Source organism: Salvelinus namaycush, chromosome 14, assembly GCF_016432855.1.
Source record: "Salvelinus namaycush isolate Seneca chromosome 14, SaNama_1.0, whole genome shotgun sequence".
Classification (NCBI taxonomy): Eukaryota; Metazoa; Chordata; class Actinopteri; order Salmoniformes; family Salmonidae; genus Salvelinus; species Salvelinus namaycush.
The window spans coordinates 6,047,287-6,070,690 of record NC_052320.1 but is presented as its reverse complement, the minus strand read 5'-3'; the positions used below and the strand labels follow the sequence as shown (position 1 = coordinate 6,070,690).

The window sequence follows — 23,404 nt, the reverse complement described above, 5'->3', positions numbered from 1 at the left end:
ATGGGAGAGGAGGGTACCAGACGTGTGGGGGAGAGGAGGGTATCAGACGTGTGTTTGGGAGAGGAGGGTACCAGACATGTGGGAGAGAGGAGGGTACGAGACGTATGTATGGGAGAGGAGGTTATCAGACGTGTGTGTGGGAGAGGAGGGTATTAGACGTGTGTGGGAGAGGAGGGTATCAGACGTGTGTGGGAGAGGAGGGTATTAGACGTGTGTGTTTGGGAGAGGAGGGTATTAGACGTGTGTGGGAGAGGAGGGTACCAGACGTGTGTTTGGGAGAGGAGGGTATCAGACGTGTGTTTGGGAGAGGAGGGTACCAGACGTGTGTGGGAGAGGAGGGTACCAGACGTGTGTGGGAGAGGAGGGTACCAGACGTGTGTGGGAGAGGAGGGTACCAGACGTGTGTGGGAGAGGAGGGTATCAGACGTGTGTGGGAGAGGAGGGTATCAGACGTGTGTGGGAGAGGAGGGTACCAGACGTGTGTTTGGGAGAGGAGGGTACCAGACGTGTGTGGGAGGGGAGGGTACCAGACGTGTGTGGGAGAGGAGGGTACCAGACGTGTGTGGGAGAGGAGGGTATCAGACGTGTGTGGGAGAGGAGGGTACCAGATGTGTGGGGGAGAGGAGGGTACCAGACGTGTGTGGGAGAGGAGGGTACCAGACGTGTGTGGGAGAGGAGGGTATCAGACGTGTGTTTGGGAGAGGAGGGTACCAGACGTGTGTGGGAGAGGAGGGTACCAGACGTGTGTTTGGGAGAGGAGGGTATTAGACGTGTTTGGGAGAGGAGGGTACCAGACATGTGTGGGAGAGGAGGGTATCAGACGTGTGGGAGTTGAAGGTATCAGACGTGTGTGGGAGAGGAGGGTATCAGACGTGTGGGAGAGAGGAGGGTATCAGACGTATGTATGGGAGAGGAGGGTATCAGACATGTGTATGGGAGAGGAGGGTATCAGATGTGTGTGGGAGAGGAGGGTAATAGACATGTGGGAGAGGAAGGTATCAGACGTGTGGGGGAGAGGAGGGAACCAGACGTGTGGGAGAGAGGAGGGTACCAGACGTATGTATGGGAGAGGAGGGTACCAGACGTGTGGGGGAGAGGAGGGTATCAGACGTGCGTGGGAGAGGAGGGTATCAGACATGTGTGGGAGAGGAGGGTATCAGACGTGTGGGAGTTGAAGGTATCAGACGTGTGTGGGAGAGGAGGGTATCAGACGTGTGGGAGAGAGGAGGGTACCAGATGTATGTATGGGAGAGGAGGGTATCAGACATGTGTATGGGAGAGGAGGGTATCAGACGTGTGTGGGAGAGGAGGGTAATAGACATGTGGGAGAGGAAGGTATCAGACGTGTGGGGGAGAGGAGGGAACCAGACGTGTGGGAGAGAGGAGGGTACCAGACGTATGTATGGGAGAGGAGGGTACCAGACGTGTGGGGGAGAGGAGGGTATCAGACGTGTGTTTGGGAGAGGAGGGTACCAGACGTGTGGGAGAGAGGAGGGTACCAGACGTATGTATGGGAGAGGAGGGTATCAGACGTGTGTGTGGGAGAGGAGGGTATTAGACGTGTGTGGGAGAGGAGGGTATCAGACGTGTGTGGGAGAGGAGGGTATTAGACGTGTGTGTTTGGGAGAGGAGGGTATTAGACGTGTGTGGGAGAGGAGGGTACCAGACGTGTGTTTGGGAGAGGAGGGTATCAGACGTGTGTTTGGTAGAGGAGAGTACCAGACGTGTGTGGGAGAGGAGGGTACCAGACGTGTGTGGGAGAGGAGGGTACCAGACGTGTGTGGGAGAGGAGGGTACCAGACGTGTGTGGGAGAGGAGGGTACCAGACGTGTGTGGGAGAGGAGGGTATCAGACGTGTGTGGGAGAGGAGGGTACCAGACGTGTGTTTGGGAGAGGAGGGTACCAGACGTGTGTGGGAGAGGAGGGTACCAGACGTGTGTGGGAGAGGAGTGTACCAGACGTGTGTGGGAGAGGAGGGTATCAGACGTGTGTGGGAGAGGAGGGTACCAGACGTGTGTGGGAGAGGAGGGTACCAGACGTGTGTGGGAGAGGAGGGTATCAGACGTGTGTTTGGGAGAGGAGGGTACCAGACGTGTGTGGGAGAGGAGGGTACCAGACGTGTGTGGGAGAGGAGGGTACCAGACGTGTGTGGGAGAGGAGTGTACCAGACGTGTGTGGGAGAGGAGGGTACCAGACGTGTGTGGGAGAGGAGGGTACCAGACGTGTGTGGGAGAGGAGGGTACCAGACGTGTGTGTGGGAGAGGAGGGTATAAGACGTGTGTTTGGGAGAGGAGGGTACCAGACGTGTGTTTGGGAGAGGAGGGTACCAGACGTGTGTTTGGGAGAGGAGGGTATTAGACGTGTTTGGGAGAGGAGGGTACCAGACATGTGTGGGAGAGGAGGGTATCAGACGTGTGGGAGTTGAAGGTATCAGACGTGTGTGGGAGAGGAGGGTATCAGACGTGTGGGAGAGAGGAGGGTATCAGACGTATGTATGGGAGAGGAGGGTATCAGACATGTGTATGGGAGAGGAGGGTATCAGATGTGTGTGGGAGAGGAGGGTAATAGACATGTGGGAGAGTAAGGTATCAGACGTGTGGGGGAGAGGAGGGAACCAGACGTGTGGGAGAGAGGAGGGTACCAGACGTATGTATGGGAGAGGAGGGTACCAGACGTGTGGGGGAGAGGAGGGTATCAGACGTGCGTGGGAGAGGAGGGTATCAGACATGTGTGGGAGAGGAGGGTATCAGACGTGTGGGAGTTGAAGGTATCAGACGTGTGTGGGAGAGGAGGGTATCAGACGTGTGGGAGAGAGGAGGGTACCAGATGTATGTATGGGAGAGGAGGGTATCAGACATGTGTATGGGAGAGGAGGGTATCAGACGTGTGTGGGAGAGGAGGGTAATAGACATGTGGGAGAGGAAGGTATCAGACGTGTGGGGGAGAGGAGGGAACCAGACGTGTGGGAGAGAGGAGGGTACCAGACGTGTGGGGGAGAGGAGGGTATCAGACGTGTGTTTGGGAGAGGAGGGTACCAGACGTGTGGGAGAGAGGAGGGTACCAGACGTATGTATGGGAGAGGAGGGTATCAGACGTGTGTGTGGGAGAGGAGAATATTAGACGTGTGTGGGAGAGGAGGGTATCAGACGTGTGTGGGAGAGGAGGGTATTAGACGTGTGTGTTTGGGAGAGGAGGGTATTAGACGTATGTGGGAGAGGAGGGTACCAGACGTGTGTTTGGGAGAGGAGGGTATCAGACGTGTGTTTGGGAGAGGAGAGTACCAGACGTGTGTGGGAGAGGAGGGTACCAGACGTGTGTGGGAGAGGAGGGTACCAGACGTGTGTGGGAGAGGAGGGTACCAGACGTGTGTGGGAGAGGAGGGTACCAGACGTGTGTGGGAGAGGAGGGTATCAGACGTGTGTGGGAGAGGAGGGTACCAGACGTGTGTTTGGGAGAGGAGGGTACCAGACATGTGTGGGAGAGGAGGGTATCAGACGTGTGGGAGTTGAAGGTATCAGACGTGTGTGGGAGAGGAGGGTATCAGACGTGTGGGAGAGAGGAGGGTATCAGACGTATGTATGGGAGAGGAGGGTATCAGACATGTGTATGGGAGAGGAGGGTATCAGATGTGTGTGGGAGAGGAGGGTAATAGACATGTGGGAGAGTAAGGTATCAGACGTGTGGGGGAGAGGAGGGAACCAGACGTGTGGGAGAGAGGAGGGTACCAGACGTATGTATGGGAGAGGAGGGTACCAGACGTGTGGGGGAGAGGAGGGTATCAGACGTGCGTGGGAGAGGAGGGTATCAGACATGTGTGGGAGAGGAGGGTATCAGACGTGTGGGAGTTGAAGGTATCAGACGTGTGTGGGAGAGGAGGGTATCAGACGTGTGGGAGAGAGGAGGGTACCAGATGTATGTATGGGAGAGGAGGGTATCAGACATGTGTATGGGAGAGGAGGGTATCAGACGTGTGTGGGAGAGGAGGGTAATAGACATGTGGGAGAGGAAGGTATCAGACGTGTGGGGGAGAGGAGGGAACCAGACGTGTGGGAGAGAGGAGGGTACCAGACGTATGTATGGGAGAGGAGGGTACCAGACGTGTGGGGGAGAGGAGGGTATCAGACGTGTGTTTGGGAGAGGAGGGTACCAGACGTGTGGGAGAGAGGAGGGTACCAGACGTATGTATGGGAGAGGAGGGTATCAGACGTGTGTGTGGGAGAGGAGAATATTAGACGTGTGTGGGAGAGGAGGGTATCAGACGTGTGTGGGAGAGGAGGGTATTAGACGTGTGTGTTTGGGAGAGGAGGGTATTAGACGTATGTGGGAGAGGAGGGTACCAGACGTGTGTTTGGGAGAGGAGGGTATCAGACGTGTGTTTGGGAGAGGAGAGTACCAGACGTGTGTGGGAGAGGAGGGTACCAGACGTGTGTGAAAGAGGAGGGTACCAGACGTGTGTTTGGGAGAGGAGGGTACCAGACGTGTGTGGGAGAGGAGGGTACCAGACGTGTGTGGGAGAGGAGGGTACCAGACGTGTGTGGGAGAGGAGGGTATCAGACGTGTGTGGGAGAGGAGGGTAACAGATGTGTGGGGGAGAGGAGGGTACCAGACGTGTGTGGGAGAGGAGGGTACCAGACGTGTGTGGGAGAGGAGGGTATCAGACGTGTGTTTGGGAGAGGAGGGTACCAGACGTGTGTGGGAGAGGAGGGTACCAGACGTGTGTGTGGGAGAGGAGGGTATAAGACGTGTGTTTGGGAGAGGAGGGTACCAGACGTGTGTTTGGGAGAGGAGGGTATTAGACGTGTTTGGGAGAGGAGGGTACCAGACGTGTGTTTGGGAGAGCAGGGTACCAGACGTGTGTTTGGGAGAGGAGGGTATTAGACGTGTTTGGGAGAGGAGGGTACCAGACGTGTGTAGTAGAGCCTATGTTATGACCACAGAGATTATATTGACAATGCCTTTTCTTCAATCATTTTTTACATGGATGCAGTTGTCAGTCATTGCTCTCTGCATCTTTTTTAAGAAGCCCTCCGTCTATTAATTATCTCACCTGTGCTTCTAATGTTTTGGCTAGGCCTATTGTAGTATTTTTAAGTTTATCTCACCCTATGCCTGTTGCCCTGTTCTGATCTTGGCATACAGCAGAAGGAGACAGAAATGTCCCAGTAAGGTCACCTGCGACCCTTTGAACAGAGTCACGTCCATCCGTCGTGCAGACTAGTGACCCCAATCTGGAACTGTGGCCTCCATCACCTCTCTCTCAGCTTACCGACGTGCGCCTCGTGGTTTCTGAAGTGTCATCGGGTGGCGTGTTAGAGCAGAGTGTTAACAGCCGTGTATTAACCACAGAGAGCAGAGCCGAGCCTGAGACCTCACCCTGTTGTCCTCTGGACACAGACTGGGGATATTTTTACCCTCTCTCCAACTCCACGGCTGGTGTAGAAACATACTGATGAAAGTTTAAGAAGTGTAGACTATCACTTCCCACTGACTTGACTTTCCACCATATCCAACAACTGCCACACAAGTGACCTCTGACACAAGTTCACTTGTCTTTATATAGCCCGTACATCGTAGAACTATATCTACTTTTACAGTGCATAATTACATCAAATCAGAGATAGGCTAGCTATATTAGGCCTGTATCATTATATACATATCTTGATGACTGCACTATAGGACAAATCTACTGTAGTGTACAGCCAATTTACCGCGTTGACAAGCATAAACTGTTCATGGAATTGTCAGTGTCCTGTGCAATACGCTGGTGCTTCCTTGTGTTGATATACCTTGGCTTGCCTGTGAGATCACGGTCTGTTGGACTGCAATTTAACTCCAAAGCAGCCCCACACAGCTGTCATATCCTCTCACATCTACCCTCTCACTGCTGCCCACAAGAAAAGAATACTATAGTATACTACGGTATAAATACTATAGTTTTCACTGTAGTGTTTTTGCAGACTTTACTGTAGTATTCACTGTAGTGTTTACAGTTAACTATAGTATAAATACTGTAGGCAAATAAAACTATAGTATATACAGTACACTATAGTAATTCATGTAGTGTTTTGTGGATTGTACTATACTGTAATATTTACTGTAGTGTTTTGCAGACTGTACTATACCATAGTATTTGCTGTAGTGTTTTTGAGGACATTACTGTAGTATTTACTGTAGTGTTTTGGTTTTGTTATATTTGACATAGAAGTGGTGGCTTTCTCCTTCAGGAAACCTACTGGAGAAATACTAAAAGAGCACGTTTTCTACAACCTGTAGGTAGGACTGGGTTCTGAACAGATAGTTCAGAGCTTCAGCTCTTTTCTATAACCTGTAGGTAGGACTGGGTTCTGAACAGATAGTTCAGAGCTTCAGCTCTTTTCTATAACCTGTAGGTAGGACTGGGTTCTGAACAGATAGTTCAGAGCTTCAGCTCTTTTCTATAACCTGTAGGTAGGACTGGGTTCTGAACAGATAGTTCAGAGCTTCAGCTCTTTTCTACAACCTGTAGGTAGGACTGGGTTCTGAACAGATAGTTCAGAGCTTCAGCTCTTTTCTATAACCTGTAGAAACACAGTATGGTCTATACTTGGCATTTAGGTTTCTCACTTATTGGTGGCACAGATTGCTTTATGGGGGAGGGAAATGGGCAGGGTATATGCAAATTAAATACTGTAGTATTTACTATAGTTTAAAAAAGTGTTGGGTTTGTGGACTGTAATGTTTTTGCGGACATTACTGTAGTATTTACAATATTCTATAGTAAGTACTACACATGATCGAGGGATACTACAGTGTGTAGCATAGTATTCTACAGTATACTACAGATTACTATAGCATTATATAGGAAGTACTGTAGTATTCTATAGTAGTCTGCAGTATTTTTCCATATGGGTGTGGAGAGATATACTACAAATCAAATCAAATTTATTTATAAAGCCCTTCTTACATCAGCTAATATCTCAAAGTGCTGTACAGAAACCCTCTACACAGTAGAGAGAGAGAGAGAGAGAGAGAGAGAGAGAGAGAGAGAGAGAGAGAGAGAGAGAGAGAGAGAGAGAGAGAGAGAGAGAGAGAGAGAGAGAGAGAGAGAGAGAGAGAGAGAGAGAGAGAGAGAGAGAGAGAGAGAGAGAGAGAGAGAGAGAGAGAGAGAGAGAGAGAGAGAGAGAGAGAGAGAGAGAGAGAGAGAGAGAGAGAGGTTGGGGATTTCCATGTTTAGACCAAGCCGGCTCCTCATACCTAAACACAGCTAACTGGTCACAGTCAGTCAGAGTTCTGCTGTCTATAGTCTGTGTCCTATTCAGTCATGTGCTCAGATCGGACTTCTGTACAGGCGGCCCAGAAACCGTAAGTATAATTTATTCTCAACACTTTACACATGCTCATTTCATAACAGTCAATTTGGATTACACTTGTTATGATCCATAGACTACAGATTGTAGAGGGACATTCTGTACACAGATGATTACTTGTTCAAAGGTGCATCTCTCTGATGCAGTGTCCTCATAATGGATTGAGCCTGTTACCTATTCACCACACTGGATTGTGATTGATACTCACATGTATATAAAGTTTTTGTCACAGAAAACCTCCTGTATTAGACTATTTTTTTTAATGCAGCATTGAGATTTATCCCTGTGGTTGAGCCTGCCTCAGTAAACAGAAACCAAATTATATTTTTAAACTTAAACTGACAGTCCCCAAAATCGGGCACTATAATTATTTATGTACAGTTGAAGTCAGAAATGTACATACACCTTAACCAAATAAATTTAAACTCAGTTTTTCACAATTCCTGACATTTAATCCTGGTAAAGATTCCCTGTCTTAGGTCAGTTAGGATCACCACTTTATTTTAAGAATGTCAAATGTCAGAATAATAGCAGAGAGAATGATTTATTTCAACTTTTATTTCTTTCATCAAATTCCCAGTCGGTCAGAAGTTTACATTGCCTATAAATTGTTTAACTTGGGTAAAACATCTCGGGTAGACTTCCACAAGCTTCCCACAATAAGTTGGGTGAATTTTGGCCCATTCCTCCTGACAGAGCTGGTGTAACTGAGTCAGGTTTGTAGGCCTCCTTGCTCACGCACACTTTTTCAGTTCTGCCCACACATTTTCTGAAGAATTGAGGTCAAGGCTTTGTGATGGCCACTCCAATACCTTGACTTTGTTGTCCTTAAGCCATTTCGCCACAACTTTGGAAGTATGCTTGGGGTCATTGTCCATTTGGAAGACCCATTTGCGACCAAGCTTTAACTTCCTGACTGATGTCTTGAGATGTTTCTTCAATATATCCACATCATTTTCCTGCCTCATGAAGCCATCTATATTGTGAAGTGCACCAGTCCCTCCTGCAGCAGAGCACCCCCACAACATGATGCTGCCACCCCCGTGCTTCACGGTTGGGATGGTGTTCATCGGCTTGCAAGCCTCCCCCTTTTTCCTCCAAACATAACGATGGTCATTATGGCCAAACAGTTCTATTTTTGTTTCATCAGACCAGAGGACATTTCTCCAAAAAGTATGATCTTTGTCCCCATGTGCAGTTGCAAACCGTAGTCTGGCTTTTTTTATGGCGGTTTTGGAGCAGTGGCTTCTTCCTTGCTGAGCAGTCTTTCAGGTTATGTCGATATAGGACTCATTTTACTGTGGATATAGATACTTTTGTACCTGTTTCCTCCAGCATCTTCACATGGTCCTTTGCTGTTGTTCTGGGATTGATTTGCACTTTTCGCACCAAAGTACGTTCATCTCCAGGAGACAAAATGCGTCACCTTCCTGAGCAGTATGACAGCTGCGTGGTCCCATGGTGTTTATACTTGTGTACTATTGTTTGTACAGATGAACTTGGTACCTTCAGGCATTTGGAAATTGCTCCCAAGGATGAATCAGACTTGTGGAGGTCTACACATTTTTTTCTGATGTCTTGTCTGATTTCTTTTGATTTTCCCATGATGTCAAGCAAAGAGGCACTGAGTTTGAAGGTAGGCCTTGAAATACATCCACAGGTACACCTCCAATTGACTCAAATTATGTCAATTAGCCTATCAGAAGCTTCTAAAGACATGATGTCATTTTCTGTAATTTTCCAAGCTGTTTAAAGGCACAGTCAACTTAGTGTATGTAAACTTCTGACCCACTGGAATTGTGATACAGTGAATTATAAGTGAAATAATCTGTCTGTAAACAATTGTTGGAAAAATTACTTGTGTCATGCACAAAGTAGATGTCCTCACCGACTTGCCAAAACTATAGTTTGTTAACAAGAAATTTGTGGAGTGGTTGAAAAACTAGTTTTAATGACTCCAACCTAATTGTATGTAAACTTCCGACTTCAACTGTATATGTTTACATTCATTATTTGAGTGATTTCCCACCATTTTATAAGTCAGAAGACAGCCATCCAGACCTTCCTAGAACCATGTAAACGTCTTCTGTCAAATAAACGTGTATTTGCCTCCCTCTGGTGGTTGGATGCATCATTACATCCAGTTACATCACTTCACTGCAACACCACGTCAAATGGGTGGTCCTTAGAACAACATTTATCCAGCTCGACCACTTCACAGCACAGACATGACAAAGCAATCGCTGAATTTGTTTCGAGTAGGCGATATAGCTCTGCTATGAAAAATGCGACCTACACACTTAATTAAACCTAAATTAAGTAATGAAGCACATTTGTGTGGAAGTCAAACATTTGCCGACACATTGCATATGCCCAGAATGACAAAACCCAGCACTTTACATACTGTAGCCCTTCTTCCCTTGTTTATAGGAGGGATGCACACTGTTTAAATGGCCCAAATGTTGATTTCGATGTTCACAATGTAACAGATTTTGACTATCACTAGGCTTATTCATGCACAATTTGTAACTTTTTTTTTATCATATCATCATATTTGTAAATGTTTTATTATACTTGTGTACTAGATCATATGGGTTGAAAAATGTTTTTTTCTTAGACGTAAATAATTCCAGGTGAAAGCTTTCTGGGGGGTCAAATTTAATCAAATGTATTTATAATGCCCTTTTTACATCAACAGATGTCACAAAGTGCTTATACAGAAACCCAGCCTAAAATCCCAAACAGCAAGCAATGCAGATGTACAGTAGAAACACGGTGGTTGGGGAAAAATCCCTAGAAAGGAAGGAATCTAGGAAGAAACCTAGAGAGGAATCAATCTCTGAGGGGTGGCCAGTCCTCTTCTTGCTGTGCCGGGTGGAGATTATAATAGTACATGGCCATTAAGGCCAGATAATTCTTCAAGATGTTCAAATGTTAGATGACCAGCAGGGTCAAATAATTATGACAGTGTTTGTAGAGGGTGCAACAGGTCAGCACCTCAGGAGTAAATGTCAGTTGGCTTTTCATAGCCGAGCATTCAGAGGTCGAGACAGCAGGTGCGATAGAGAGAGAGTGAGAGAGAGGGAGGGAGGGAGAAAGATAGAGAGAGAGGGTCGAAAACAGCAGGTCCGGGACAAGGTAGCACATCCGGTGTACAGGTCAGGGTTCCATAGCCGCAGGCAGAACAGCAGAATCTGGATCAGCAGCACGACCAGGTGGACTGGGGATGGGGACATCCAGGAGTCATCAGGCCAGGTAGTCCTGAGGCACGGTCCTTGAGCTCAGGTCCTCAGAGGGAGTGAAAGAGAGAGAGAGAGATGGAGAATTAGAGGGAGCATACTTAAGTTCACACAGGACACCAAATAAGACAGGAGAATTTCACCAGATCGGACAGACTGACCCTAGCCCCCTGGCACATAGACTATTGCAGAATAAATACTGGAGGCTGAGACAGAGGGGGTCGGGGTAACTGTGGCCCCGTCCGTCAATACCCCTGGACAGGGCCAACCGGGCAGGGCCAACCAGGTAGGATATAACCCCACCCACTTTGCCAAAGTACAGCCCCCACACCACTTGAGGGATATCAATAGACCACCAACTTACTGCCCTGAGTATAGCTGAGTATAGCCCACGAAAATCTCCTCCACCGCATGAGCCTGAGGGGGCGCAAAATCAGATAGGAAGATCACGTCAGTGACTCAACCCACTCAAGTGACGCACCCCTCCTAGGGACGGCATGGAAGAGCACCAGTAAGCCCCCGTAATAGGGTCAGAGGCAGAGAATCCCAGTGGAGAGAGGGGAGCCGGCCAGGCAGAGACAGCAAGGGTGGTTCGTCACTCCAGTGCCTTGCCGTTCACCTTCGCACCCCTTTGCCAGACTACACTCAATCATAGGACCGACCTTCAGTAAAGACTTAAAGGTCAAGCCCAAGTCTGCGTCTCTCACATGGATAGGCAGACCATTCCATAAAAATAGAGCTCTATAGGAAAAAGCGCTGCCTCCAGCTGTTTGCTGTAGGGACAATAAGGAGGCCTGCGTCTTGTGACCGTAGCGTACGTTTAGGTATATACGGCAGGACCAAATCGGAGAGATAGGTAGGAGAAAGTCCATGTAACGCTTTGTAGGTTAGTAGTAAAGCTTTGAAATCAGCCCTAGCTTTAACAGGAACCCAGGCTTGTACTGGAGTAATATGATACATTTTTGGGGGTTTTAGTCAAGAAACTCTACTACATTAATAAAATATTGCCCTCCTGCTAGATTGATGACTAAAACCATAGCGAAACAGTGCAGAATGGCTGTCAGCCAAATGATAACGTTTGTTTCCATGGCCAAAGAGGCAGGAGGTCCATGTTTAGCTCGCCTGGCGCACGTTGAGAATATGTGGATTATTTTAGTGCCTGTGGAGGTGACGTTATTTCACTGGGTCTGTCACCGTGTCAAGGACCTGGGCCAATATCAACGCTCTAAACTGGAGCTAAAACATGCCGAGAGACAGTCCTGAAGAAGATAGTTGACTGTAAATAAATGTTTCAGAAAAGCTGTGTTTTTTATAGATAGATCTGTACAAGACAAGATAATAATGGCTGTAATGGAGTCAATGGAATGGTATCAACCACATAGAAACCACGTGGTAGATACCATTCCACTGACTCCATTCCAGCCATTATTATGAGCCGTCCTCCCCTCAGCAGCCTCCACTGTAGTACACTTACCTGATACAGCATATCCTGTTGAATTATTTGTAGAACACTTACCTGATACAGCATATCCTGTTGAATTATTTATAGAACACTTACCTGATACAACATATCCTGTTGAATTATTTATAGAACACTTACCTGATACAGCATATCCTGTTGAATTATTTATAGAACACTTACCTGATACAGCATATCCTGTTGAATTATTTATAGTACACTTCCATGATACAGCATATCCTGTTTAATTATTTATAGAACACTTACCTGATACAGCATATCCTGTTTAATTATTTATAGAACACTTACCTGATACAGCATATCCTGTTGAATTATTTATAGAACACTTACCTGATACAGCATATCCTGTTGAATTATTTATAGAACACTTACCTGATACAGCATATCCTGTTGAATTATTTATAGAACACTTACCTGATACAGCATATCCTGTTTAATTATTTATAGAACACTTACCTGATACAACATATCCTGTTGAATTATTTATAGAACACTTACCTGATACAGCATATCCTGTTGAATTATTTATAGAACACTTACCTGATACAGCATATCCTGTTTAATTATTTATAGAACACTTACCTGATACAATGTATCCTGTTGAATTATTTATAGAACACTTACCTGATACAGCATATCCTGTTGAATTATTTATAGAACACTTACCTGATACAGCATATCCTGTTGAATTATTTATAGAACACTTACCTGATACAGCATATCCTGTTGAATTATTTATAGAACACTTACCTGATACAGCATATCCTGTTGAATTATTTATAGAACACTTACCTGATACAGCATATCCTGTTGAATTATTTATAGAACACTTACCTGATACAGCATATCCTGTTGAATTATTTATAGAACACTTACCTGATACAGCATATCCTGTTGAATTATTTATAGAACACTTACCTGATACAACATATCCTGTTGAATTATTTATAGAACACTTACCTGATACAGCATATCCTGTTGAATTATTTATAGAACACTTACCTGATACAATGTATCCTGTTGAATTATTTATAGAACACTTACCTGATACAGCATATCCTGTTGAATTATTTATAGAACACTTACCTGATACAACATATCCTGTTGAATTATTTATAGAACACTTACCTGATACAGCATATCCTGTTGAATTATTTATAGAACACTTACCTGATACAGCATATCCTGTTGAATTATTTATAGAACACTTACCTGATACAGCATATCCTGTTGAATTATTTATAGAACACTTACCAGATACAACATATCCTGTTGAATTATTTATAGAACACTTACCTGATACAGCATATCCTGTTGAATTATTTATAGAACACTTACCAGATACAACATATCCTGTTGAATTATTTATAGAACACTTACCTGATACAATGTATCATGTTTAATTATGTATAGAACACTTACCTGATACAGCATATCCTGTTTAATTATTTATAGAACACTTACCTGATACAGCATATCCTGTTTAATTATTTATAGAACACTTACCTGATACAACGTATCCTGTTGAATTATTTATAGAACACTTACCTGATACAATGTATCCTGTTGAATTATTTATAGAACACTTACCTGATACAACATATCCTGTTTAATTATTTATAGAACACTTACCTGATACAATGTATCCTGTTGAATTATTTATAGAACACTTACCTGATACAATGTATCCTGTTTAATTATTTATAGAACACTTACCTGATACAACATATCCTGTTGAATTATTTATAGAACACTTACCTGATACAATGTATCCTGTTGAATTATTTATAGAACACTTACCTGATACAATGTATCCTGTTTAATTATTTATAGAACACTTACCTGATACAACATATCCTGTTGAATTATTTATAGAACACTTACCTGATACAGCATATCCTGTTGAATTATTTATAGAACACTTACCTGATACAGCATATCCTGTTGAATTATTTATAGAACACTTACCTGATACAGCATATCCTGTTGAATTATTTATAGAACACTTACCTGATACAGCATATCCTATTGAATTATTTATAGAACACTTACCTGATACAGCATATTCTGTTGAATTATTTATAGAACACTTACCTGATACAGCATATCCTGTTTAATTATTTATAGAACACTTACCTGATACAGCATATCCTGTTGAATTATTTATAGAACACTTACCTGATACAGCATATCCTGTTGAATTATTTATAGAACACTTACCTGATACAATGTATCCTGTTTAATTATGTATAGAACACTTACCTGATACAGCATATCCTGTTGAATTATTTATAGAACACTTACCTGATACAGCATATCCTGTTGAATTTTTATAGTACACTTCCATGATACAGCATATCCTGTTTAATTATTTATAGAACACTTACCTGATACAGCATATCCTGTTTAATTATTTATAGAACACTTACCTGATACAGCATATCCTGTTGAATTATTTATAGAACACTTACCTGATACAGCATATCCTGTTGAATTATTTATAGAACACTTACCTGATACAACATATCCTGTTGAATTATTTATAGAACACTTACCTGATACAGCATATCCTGTTGAATTATTTATAGAACACTTACCTGATACAATGTATCCTGTTGAATTATTTATAGAACACTTACCTGATACAGCATATCCTGTTGAATTATTTATAGAACACTTACCTGATACAGCATATCCTGTTGAATTATTTATAGAACACTTAACAGATACAACATATCCTGTTGAATTATTTATAGAACACTTACCTGATACAATGTATCATGTTTAATTATGTATAGAACACTTACCTGATACAGCATATCCTGTTTAATTATTTATAGAACACTTACCTGATACAGCATATCCTGTTTAATTATTTATAGAACACTTACCTGATACAACATATCCTGTTGAATTATTTATAGAACACTTACCTGATACAATGTATCCTGTTGAATTATTTATAGAACACTTACCTGATACAACATATCCTGTTTAATTATTTATAGAACACTTACCTGATACAATGTATCCTGTTGAATTATTTATAGAACACTTACCTGATACAATGTATCCTGTTGAATTATTTATAGAACACTTACCTGATACAATGTATCCTGTTTAATTATTTATAGAACACTTACCTGATACAACATATCCTGTTGAATTATTTATAGAACACTTACCTGATACAGCATATCCTGTTGAATTATTTATAGAACACTTACCTGATACAGCATATCCTGTTGAATTATTTATAGAACACTTACCTGATACAGCATATCCTGTTGAATTATTTATAGAACACTTACCTGATACAGCATATCCTGTTGAATTATTTATAGAACACTTACCTGATACAGCATATTCTGTTGAATTATTTATAGAACACTTACCTGATACAGCATATCCTGTTTAATTATTTATAGAACACTTACCTGATACAGCATATCCTGTTGAATTATTTATAGAACACTTACCTGATACAATGTATCCTGTTTAATTATGTATAGAACACTTACCTGATACAGCATATCCTGTTTAATTATTTATAGAACACTTACCTGATACAACATATCCTGTTGAATTATTTATAGAACACTTACCTGATACAGCATATCCTGTTGAATTATTTATAGAACACTTACCTGATACAGCATATCCTGTTGAATTATTTATAGAACACTTACCTGATACAGCATATCCTGTTTAATTATTTATAGAACACTTACCTGATACAGCATATCCTGTTGAATTATTTATAGAACACTTACCTGATACAGCATATCCTGTTGAATTATTTATAGAACACTTACCTGATACAGCATATTCTGTTGAATTTTTCCTCTGGCTGAAGACTATAGTTTAATGTCCAAATCCCGAGTCTTGCCGACTGTGTCTCCCTGTGAACAGTGAGGGAAGTGTTCCTGTCTGCTCCCAGAAACCAGACATTGATAGAGGGGTCACATCTCTGCTCTGTGTAGGATCAGACAGGCTGACAGAGGGGTCACATCTCTGTTCTGTGTAGGATCAGACAGGCTGACAGAGGGGTCACATCTCTCCTCTGTGTAGGATCAGACAGGCTGACAGAGGGGTCACATCTCTCCTCTGTGTAGGATCAGACAGGCTGATAGGGGGGTCACATCTCTCCTCTATGTAGGATCAGACAGGCTGACAGAGGGGTCACATCTCTGTTCTGTGTAGGATCAGACAGGCTGATAGGGGGGTCACATCTCTCCTCTGTGTAGGATCAGACAGGCTGACAGAGGGGTCACATCTCTCCTCTGTGTAGGATCAGACAGGCTGATAGGGGGGTCACATCTCTGTTCTGTGTAGGATCAGACAGGCTGACAGGGGGGTCACATCTCTCCTCTATGTAGGATCAGACAGGCTGACAGATTATATTATGACAGGTTGTATTATGTGTACAGTATTGTGTGTACAGTAAGTTTGTACACTATGTGTATTGGCATGTGTGTGTTGCAGCAGTAAACCTGGGACATCGAATGGACTTGATAAGCTGAGTCGTTTGGAACAGATGGAGCAAGAGGAGTCACTGGACAGAGAGGACCCCAGAGAATACTGCCATGGTCCGTTATGGCTGTACATTTACATTTTGGTCATATAGCAGACGCTCTTTTCCAGAGCGACTTACAGGAGCAATTTGGGTTAAGTGCTTTGCTCAAGGGCATAGACAGATTTGTCACCTAGTCGGCTCAGGGATTCAAACCAGCTACCTTTCGTTTACTGGCCCAATGCTCTTATGAGCTAGGCTACCTACCTACCGCTCTACTAACTCTGTTACAGGACCAAAGCTCTTAAGAGCTAGGCTACCTACCTACCGCTCTACTAACTCTGTTACTGGACCAATGCTCTTAAGAGCTAGGCTACCTACCTACCGCTCTACTAACTCTGTTACTGGACCAATGCTCTTAAGAGCTAGGCTACCTACCTACCGCTCTACTAACTCTGTTACTGGACCAATGCTCTTAAGAGCTAGGCTACCTACCTACCGCTCTACTAACTCTGTTACTGGACCAATGCTCTTAAGAGCTAGGCTACCTACCTACCACTATACTAACTCTGTTACTGGACCAATGCTCTTAAGAGCTAGGCTACCTACCTACCACTATACTAACTCTGTTACTGGACCAATGCTCTTAAGAGCTAGGCTACCTACTTACCGCTCTACTAACTCTGTCTTTCTCCTTACATGTCTTTCTGTCCTATTCATTCCATTCCAGCATAGAAATAGTCTGTTACCAGACAGTAAATACAGCAGTTGGAGGTGTAACATCTATTGTTCTCATCCTGCATGTTTCAATAGGGGGGTACCACCCTGTTCACATTGGAGACACCTTCAACAGGAGATACCAGGTTGTGTCTAAGTTGGGCTGGGGATACTTCGCCACTGTTTGGCTTTGCTTGGACCTCAGGTACATTCACTATGTTGCAGTGTCAGCATATACTCAAATCTCCCCTTCTTGGCATATAGTGAAAGCTGCAGTGTGATTAAAAGTCAACTGTATGTGTACAGGTTGGGCAGGCGAGTGGCCGTGAAGGTTTTGAAGAGTGGAGAAGGATTCACACAGGCTGGGCAAGATGAACTGACTCTGCTACGTTGTGTGAGTCTCTTCTTCTCTCTGATTTCTCACCTTAGGTTATTTATTGCTTTTTAGGGCAAACAGTAGTAACTATTTTTACTCTTAGTCCACCTCATGTTATTTATCTTTCTCTGCCAGACTTATTCACAGACATCCCATGTTTTCAAGGTTCATTATTTTTCTCCCTTGTCTCATACAGACCCATCTCTATCTTTCTATTTAAACAAGTTCTTGTCAGTATAGTCCGGACTCTGAGTCTGAACTCTCCCCCCCCTCTCCCCCCTCAGGCCAGTGGTCCCACGGCTCGTCACCCCCACAGCCGGAGAATAGTCCAACTGCTGGATGAGTTTAAGATAGCTGGGGTCAACGGAGTCCGTATCCTTCCCTAGACTGCACATTCATCAAACACACGCATACACACGCACACACACACACACACACACACACACACACACACACACACACACACACACACACACACACACACACACACACACACACACACACACACACACACACACACACACACACACACACCTGTAGCAAAATCTGACAGTTTCACAATGAGGAGTCAAAGTTCAGAGTTCAGATGTGTTTGGTTCCTTGACCTCCTGTGTGTAGATGTATGCTTAGTGCTGGAGCTGTTAGGACCAGACCTCTGCTGTTGGCAGGTCTGTTTTGGGAACCCAGGACTATCGCTTTCTTGGGTCAAACAGGTCATTGCTCAGGTCAGAGAGTGACAGAGTTCATAGAAGATGAGTAGAAACGTCATTATGGAAATCACCACACTCTCTGGATGGGTCTTTAGTTTGATGCAGGAGTTGTTTTGGGTTAACAGTGCCATCACCCTCTCCCTGTAGGTTCTTCAGGCGTTGGACTACCTGCACACTCAATGTAAAATCATCCACACAGACATCAAGCCTGAAAATATACTGCTTTGTTTGGAGGAGCAGAACCCAAAACAGACAGCAGGGGGCAGTGCATGTCCTCCATTCCCTGGGAAAGATGCCAAGTCGATGAGTAGAGCAGGTAGTGTTCACTGTTCAGCTACATAATAGAACCCCGCAGTGGAGGTGTCATAATACCCATAAAACCTAGCGGTCAAACAGGGAAATGGTTCCAATCGTTTTTCCACCATTCATTTTTCCCATAGGAGATTTTAGGAACACTTAAAATAAGGGCTGTGTTTCGAGTAGGTTTACCCTGACGTGACGTTTTGATACGCTTGTAAATCTCCATCGTACAAGGTGACTTTATTCAATATAAGCGGCTCTGTATGGTCATATGACTGTTTAGCTACAGATGTTCCAGAACGCTGTAAGGTCATGTGACTGTTCAGTTACAGATATTCTAGAACTCTGTGACGTCATATAACTGTTCAGCTACAGATATTATAGATCTCTGTAAGGTCATGACTGTTCAGCTCCAGATATTATAGATCTCTGTAAGGTCATGACTGTTCAGCTACAGATATTATAGATCTCTGTAAGGTCATGACTGTTCAGCTACAGATATTATAGATCTCTGTAAGGTCATGTGACTGTTCAGCTACAGATGTTCTAGAACTCTGTAAGGTCATGTGACTGTTCAGCTACAGATATTATAGATCTCTGTAAGGTCATGTGACTGTTCAGCTACAGATACTTTAGAACTCTGTAAGGTCATGTGACTGTTCAGCTACAGATGTTCTAGAACTCTGTAAGGTCATGTGACTGTTCAGCTACAGATACTTTAGAACTCTGTAAGGTCATGTGACTGTTCAGCTACAGATGTTCTAGAACTCTGTAAGGTCATGTGACTGTTCAGCTACAGATACTTTAGAACTCTGTAAGGTCATGTGACTGTTCAGCTACAGATGTTCTAGAACTCTGTGACGTCATCACTGAGCGTACCAGATGATACATCTGTTTACTGCACATGACACTTTACTGAAGTCTAGTATTCTGTTTCTATGTCACCTTTAGATGTAGATGCATTGTGTATTCTGCCTGTTTGTCACTTCAGGTTGACTGTGTCCAGTATGCTGTTGAAGTGTCTCAATCAGATCATAACCCTCTACTGTATGTTGTTCATCTCTTACTGTCTATCCAGAGAAGGACCTGGTGACTCCCTTCAGTCTGAAGGAGGTCACAGTAAAGATTGCTGACCTGGGAAGCTCCTGTTGGGTGGTGGGTATTGATCAGTCAGTCAGCAATAGCGGAGGTGCATAAAATTGAGGGCCCCCATGCATTTATCACAAATATGTATTTTGCTAAGTTTGCCGTATTTTACATTGATCTCCATTACTCTGTTTTTTAAATCGTCATTAGCACAGTATACATGATTTCAGTTTTAGCTCCAAGACGAGGCCACATTGAAAAACTGAAGATCTGATTGTGCTGATTTACTGGCGCATTGAACCATGTTGCACACTATAGTTTAAAAACTCTGTGGATAGTGCTAAAACAATGACGTCATACTGGTTTCCGACTTCTTTATGAACCGTTGCCATTGCTGAACCTCCACCCATACTCAGTAGTTGGTTGCAAAATAAGAGGGACTTGTGTGGAATACTTCCCTGGGATCAGAACTGTATTTTACTCTGTGCCGTTGCTTTGTGACATTCCAGTACAAACATTTCTGTGAGGAGATCCAGACCTGTCAGTACCGCTCACTAGAGGTTCTACTGGGCTCTGACTACGGCCCACCAGCAGACATCTGGAGTGTAGCCTGCTTGGTGAGAGAGTCAACGTCCATGCAACCACCATACAACCACCATACAACCACCATACAACCACCATACAACCACCATAAAACCACTATACAACCACCATAAAACCACCATACAACCACTATACAACCACCATACAACCACTATACAACCACCATACAACCACCATACAACCAGCATACAACCACTATACAACCACCATAAAACCACCAAACAACCACTATAAAACCCCTATACAACCACCATACAACCACTATACAACCACCATACAACCACTATACAACCACTATACAACCACTATACAACCACCATACAACCACCAAACTACCACCATAAAACCCCCATACAACCACCATCACCAACAACACTTATAGTCTGCATATGTTTGCAGCTTCACTGAAGAACAACCATGATCTCTCTGGTACCTGATTCACTTGGATCATTTAACTGTTTAGTTACTCTTCCAGTTCACCCCCCCCCCCCCCCCCCCCCCCCCTCCCCCCTTTGTCATCAAGACAAATTGACCCGTCCTACTAGCACTAAGCTAAGTAGGTGCCGCTGCAGAATAGTTCCTGGCCATTCAGCTTCTCTTCTTTTTACTCTAGGCGTTTGAGTTGGTCACTGGAGATTCGTTGTTTGAGCCCAAAGCTGGGAAGACCTTTTCCTTAGAGGAAGGTAGGCGTGGAAAATATTGACACAGGATTCGATGGAGACAACATTGTGTCCACTTTGTGACTTTTGCTTAGTTGTTTTATTCAGTGGGATTTTGGTTCTGTTCCCTCCAGACCACATCGCTCATATAATTGAACTCCTTGGCAAAATCCCAGCAGCAGTAGCCTTGTCTGGGAAATATTCAGTGGAGTACTTCAATCGCAGAGGTGAGTGAAGGACATTGCATTGAAAACAGTCAAATTATTCCAACTTAGAGAAAGGACTCTTTGATGTGACGAATTACTGTGTTTAATTTAAGACAAAATTACATTAAATACTTTTTCTCTCCGAGTCAAAAAGCTTCCTTCTATTCACCTCTCTCTTTCCCCTCCTCTCTCAGTTTCACCCTCTCTCTTTCCTCCCCCTCCGCTCTGTTTCACCCTCTCTCTTTCCTATCCCCCTCTCTGTTTCACCTCTTATCTCTTTCATCTCCCTCTTCTGTTTCACCTCTTCTCTCCTTCCCTCTCCCTCCTCTCTCTTTCCTATCCCCCTCTCTGTTTCACCTCTTCTCTCTTTCATCTCCCTCTTCTGTTTCACCTCTTCTCTCCTTCCTCTCCCTCCTCTCTCTTTCCTCTCCCACCTCTCTGTTTCACCTCTTCTCTCTTTCCTCTCCCTCCTCTCTCTTTCCTCTCCCTCCTCTCTGTTTCAACTCTTCTCTCCTTCCTCTCCCTCCTCTCTGTTTCACCCTCTCTCTTTCCTCTCCCTTCTCTCTGTTTCACCTCCTCTCTCTTTCCTCTCCCTCCTCTCTGTTTCACCCTCTCTCTTTCCTCTCCTTCACCCTCTCTCTTTCCTCTCCCTTCTCTCTCCTTCACCCTCTCTCTTTCCTCTCCCTCCTCTCTGTTTCACCTCTTCTCTCCTCTCTGTTTCACCTCCTCTCTCTTTCCTCCCCCTCCTCTCTGTTTCACCTCCTCTCTCTTTCCTCTTCCTTCGTCTCTCTTTCCTCTCCCTCCTCTCTTTCCCCACCCTCCTCTGTTTCACCCTCTCTCTTTCCTCCCCTTCCTCTCTGTTTCACCTCCTCTCTCTTTCCTCCCCCTCCCTGTTTTGCCTCCTCTCTCTTTCCTCTCCCTCCTCTCTGTTTCACCTCCTCTCTCTTTCCTCACCCTCCTCTCTGTTTTACCGTCTCTCTTTCTTCTCCCTCCTCTCTGTTGCGTGGTCTCCCAGGTGAAATGAATCGTATCGGGGTGCTGCGGTACTGGGGTCTGTATGAGGTTCTGGTGGAGAAATACCACTTCCTGCTGAAGGAGGCCTCTCTGTTCTCTGACTTCCTGTTGTGCATGTTGGACTTCCAGCCCGAGAGGAGGGCCAATGCTGCCCAGTGTCTCCTGCACCCATGGCTTAGCTCCTGAGCCCTGGCCTTGGAGACCTGATAGCCAAGCGCATGGGGACCCCCGGAGCAAACTTGATAAGAAGTTAGGAGATACATGTGTTATGTTAGTGGACCTGCAGAAACAAACCGAATAGTGCTCAGTCGCTGAGACTAGGGGAGGATATACGTAGTCGTAGTAGGCCCCATGCCAATGTTCTCTGTGAAAAGTAATATTTGATAAACTCCTGGTTAATCCAGCCACAGTGTCTGATTTCAAAAAGGCTTTACGGCGAAAGCACACCTTGCGATTATGTTTGGTCAGCGCAAAGTCACAAAAAAACATACAGCCATTTTCCAAAGAAGGAGAGGTGTCACAAAACTCAGAAATAGCGTTATAAATATTCACTTACCTTTGATGATCTTCATGGGAATGCACTCCCAGGAATCCCAGTTCCACAATAAATGTTTGTTTTGTTCGATAAAGTCCATAATTTATGTCCAAATACCTCCTTTTTTCCCGCGCGTTTAGCCCAGTAATCCAAATGCTCAATGCGCGATCACTTAGTTGGACGAAAAGTCAAAAAAGTTATATTACAGTTCGTAGAAACATGTCAAACGATGTATAGAATCAATCTTTAGGATGTTTTTATCATAAATCTTCAATAATGTTTCAACCGGACAATTCCTTTGTCTTTAGAAATGAAAAGGAACGCAGCTAACTTTCATGGCCGCGCGCCAGACTGAGCTCATGGCATTCTGCCAGACACCTGACTGACTCAAACAGCTCTTAATCTCTCCCCCTTCACAGCAGAAGCCTGAAACAAGGTTATAGAGACTGTTGACATCTAGTGGAAGCCTTAGGAAGTGCAAAATTACCCCATAGACACTGTATATTGGATAGGCAATGACTTGAAAAACTACAAACCTCAGATTTCCCACTTCCTGGTTGGATTTTTTCTCAGGTTTTTACCTGCCATATGAGTTCTGTTATACTCACAGACATCATTCA

At 44.3% G+C, this 23,404-nt stretch overlaps 1 protein-coding gene and 1 non-coding gene across 2 annotated transcripts in view; one reads left to right on the top strand and one right to left on the bottom strand.

The window, feature by feature from the left end:
- Nucleotides 1-22,729, top strand: part of LOC120059575 (SRSF protein kinase 3-like) — a 38,228-nt gene extending 15,499 nt beyond the window's left edge. The window contains exons 2-7 of the mRNA XM_039008706.1: nt 17,956-18,043; nt 19,760-19,836; nt 20,277-20,384; nt 20,984-21,053; nt 21,164-21,256; nt 22,251-22,729. Coding sequence (XP_038864634.1) covers nt 17,956-18,043; nt 19,760-19,836; nt 20,277-20,384; nt 20,984-21,053; nt 21,164-21,256; nt 22,251-22,435 — 621 coding nt within the window. The 3' untranslated portion in view covers nt 22,436-22,729. The remainder of the gene's footprint in view (nt 1-17,955; nt 18,044-19,759; nt 19,837-20,276; nt 20,385-20,983; nt 21,054-21,163; nt 21,257-22,250) is intronic.
- On the bottom strand, nt 6,207-6,263 carry LOC120059635. The gene has a single exon (XR_005478159.1). It is a non-coding gene; the product is annotated as a U7 small nuclear RNA (small nuclear RNA).
- Nucleotides 22,730-23,404: the final 675 nt, after the last annotated feature.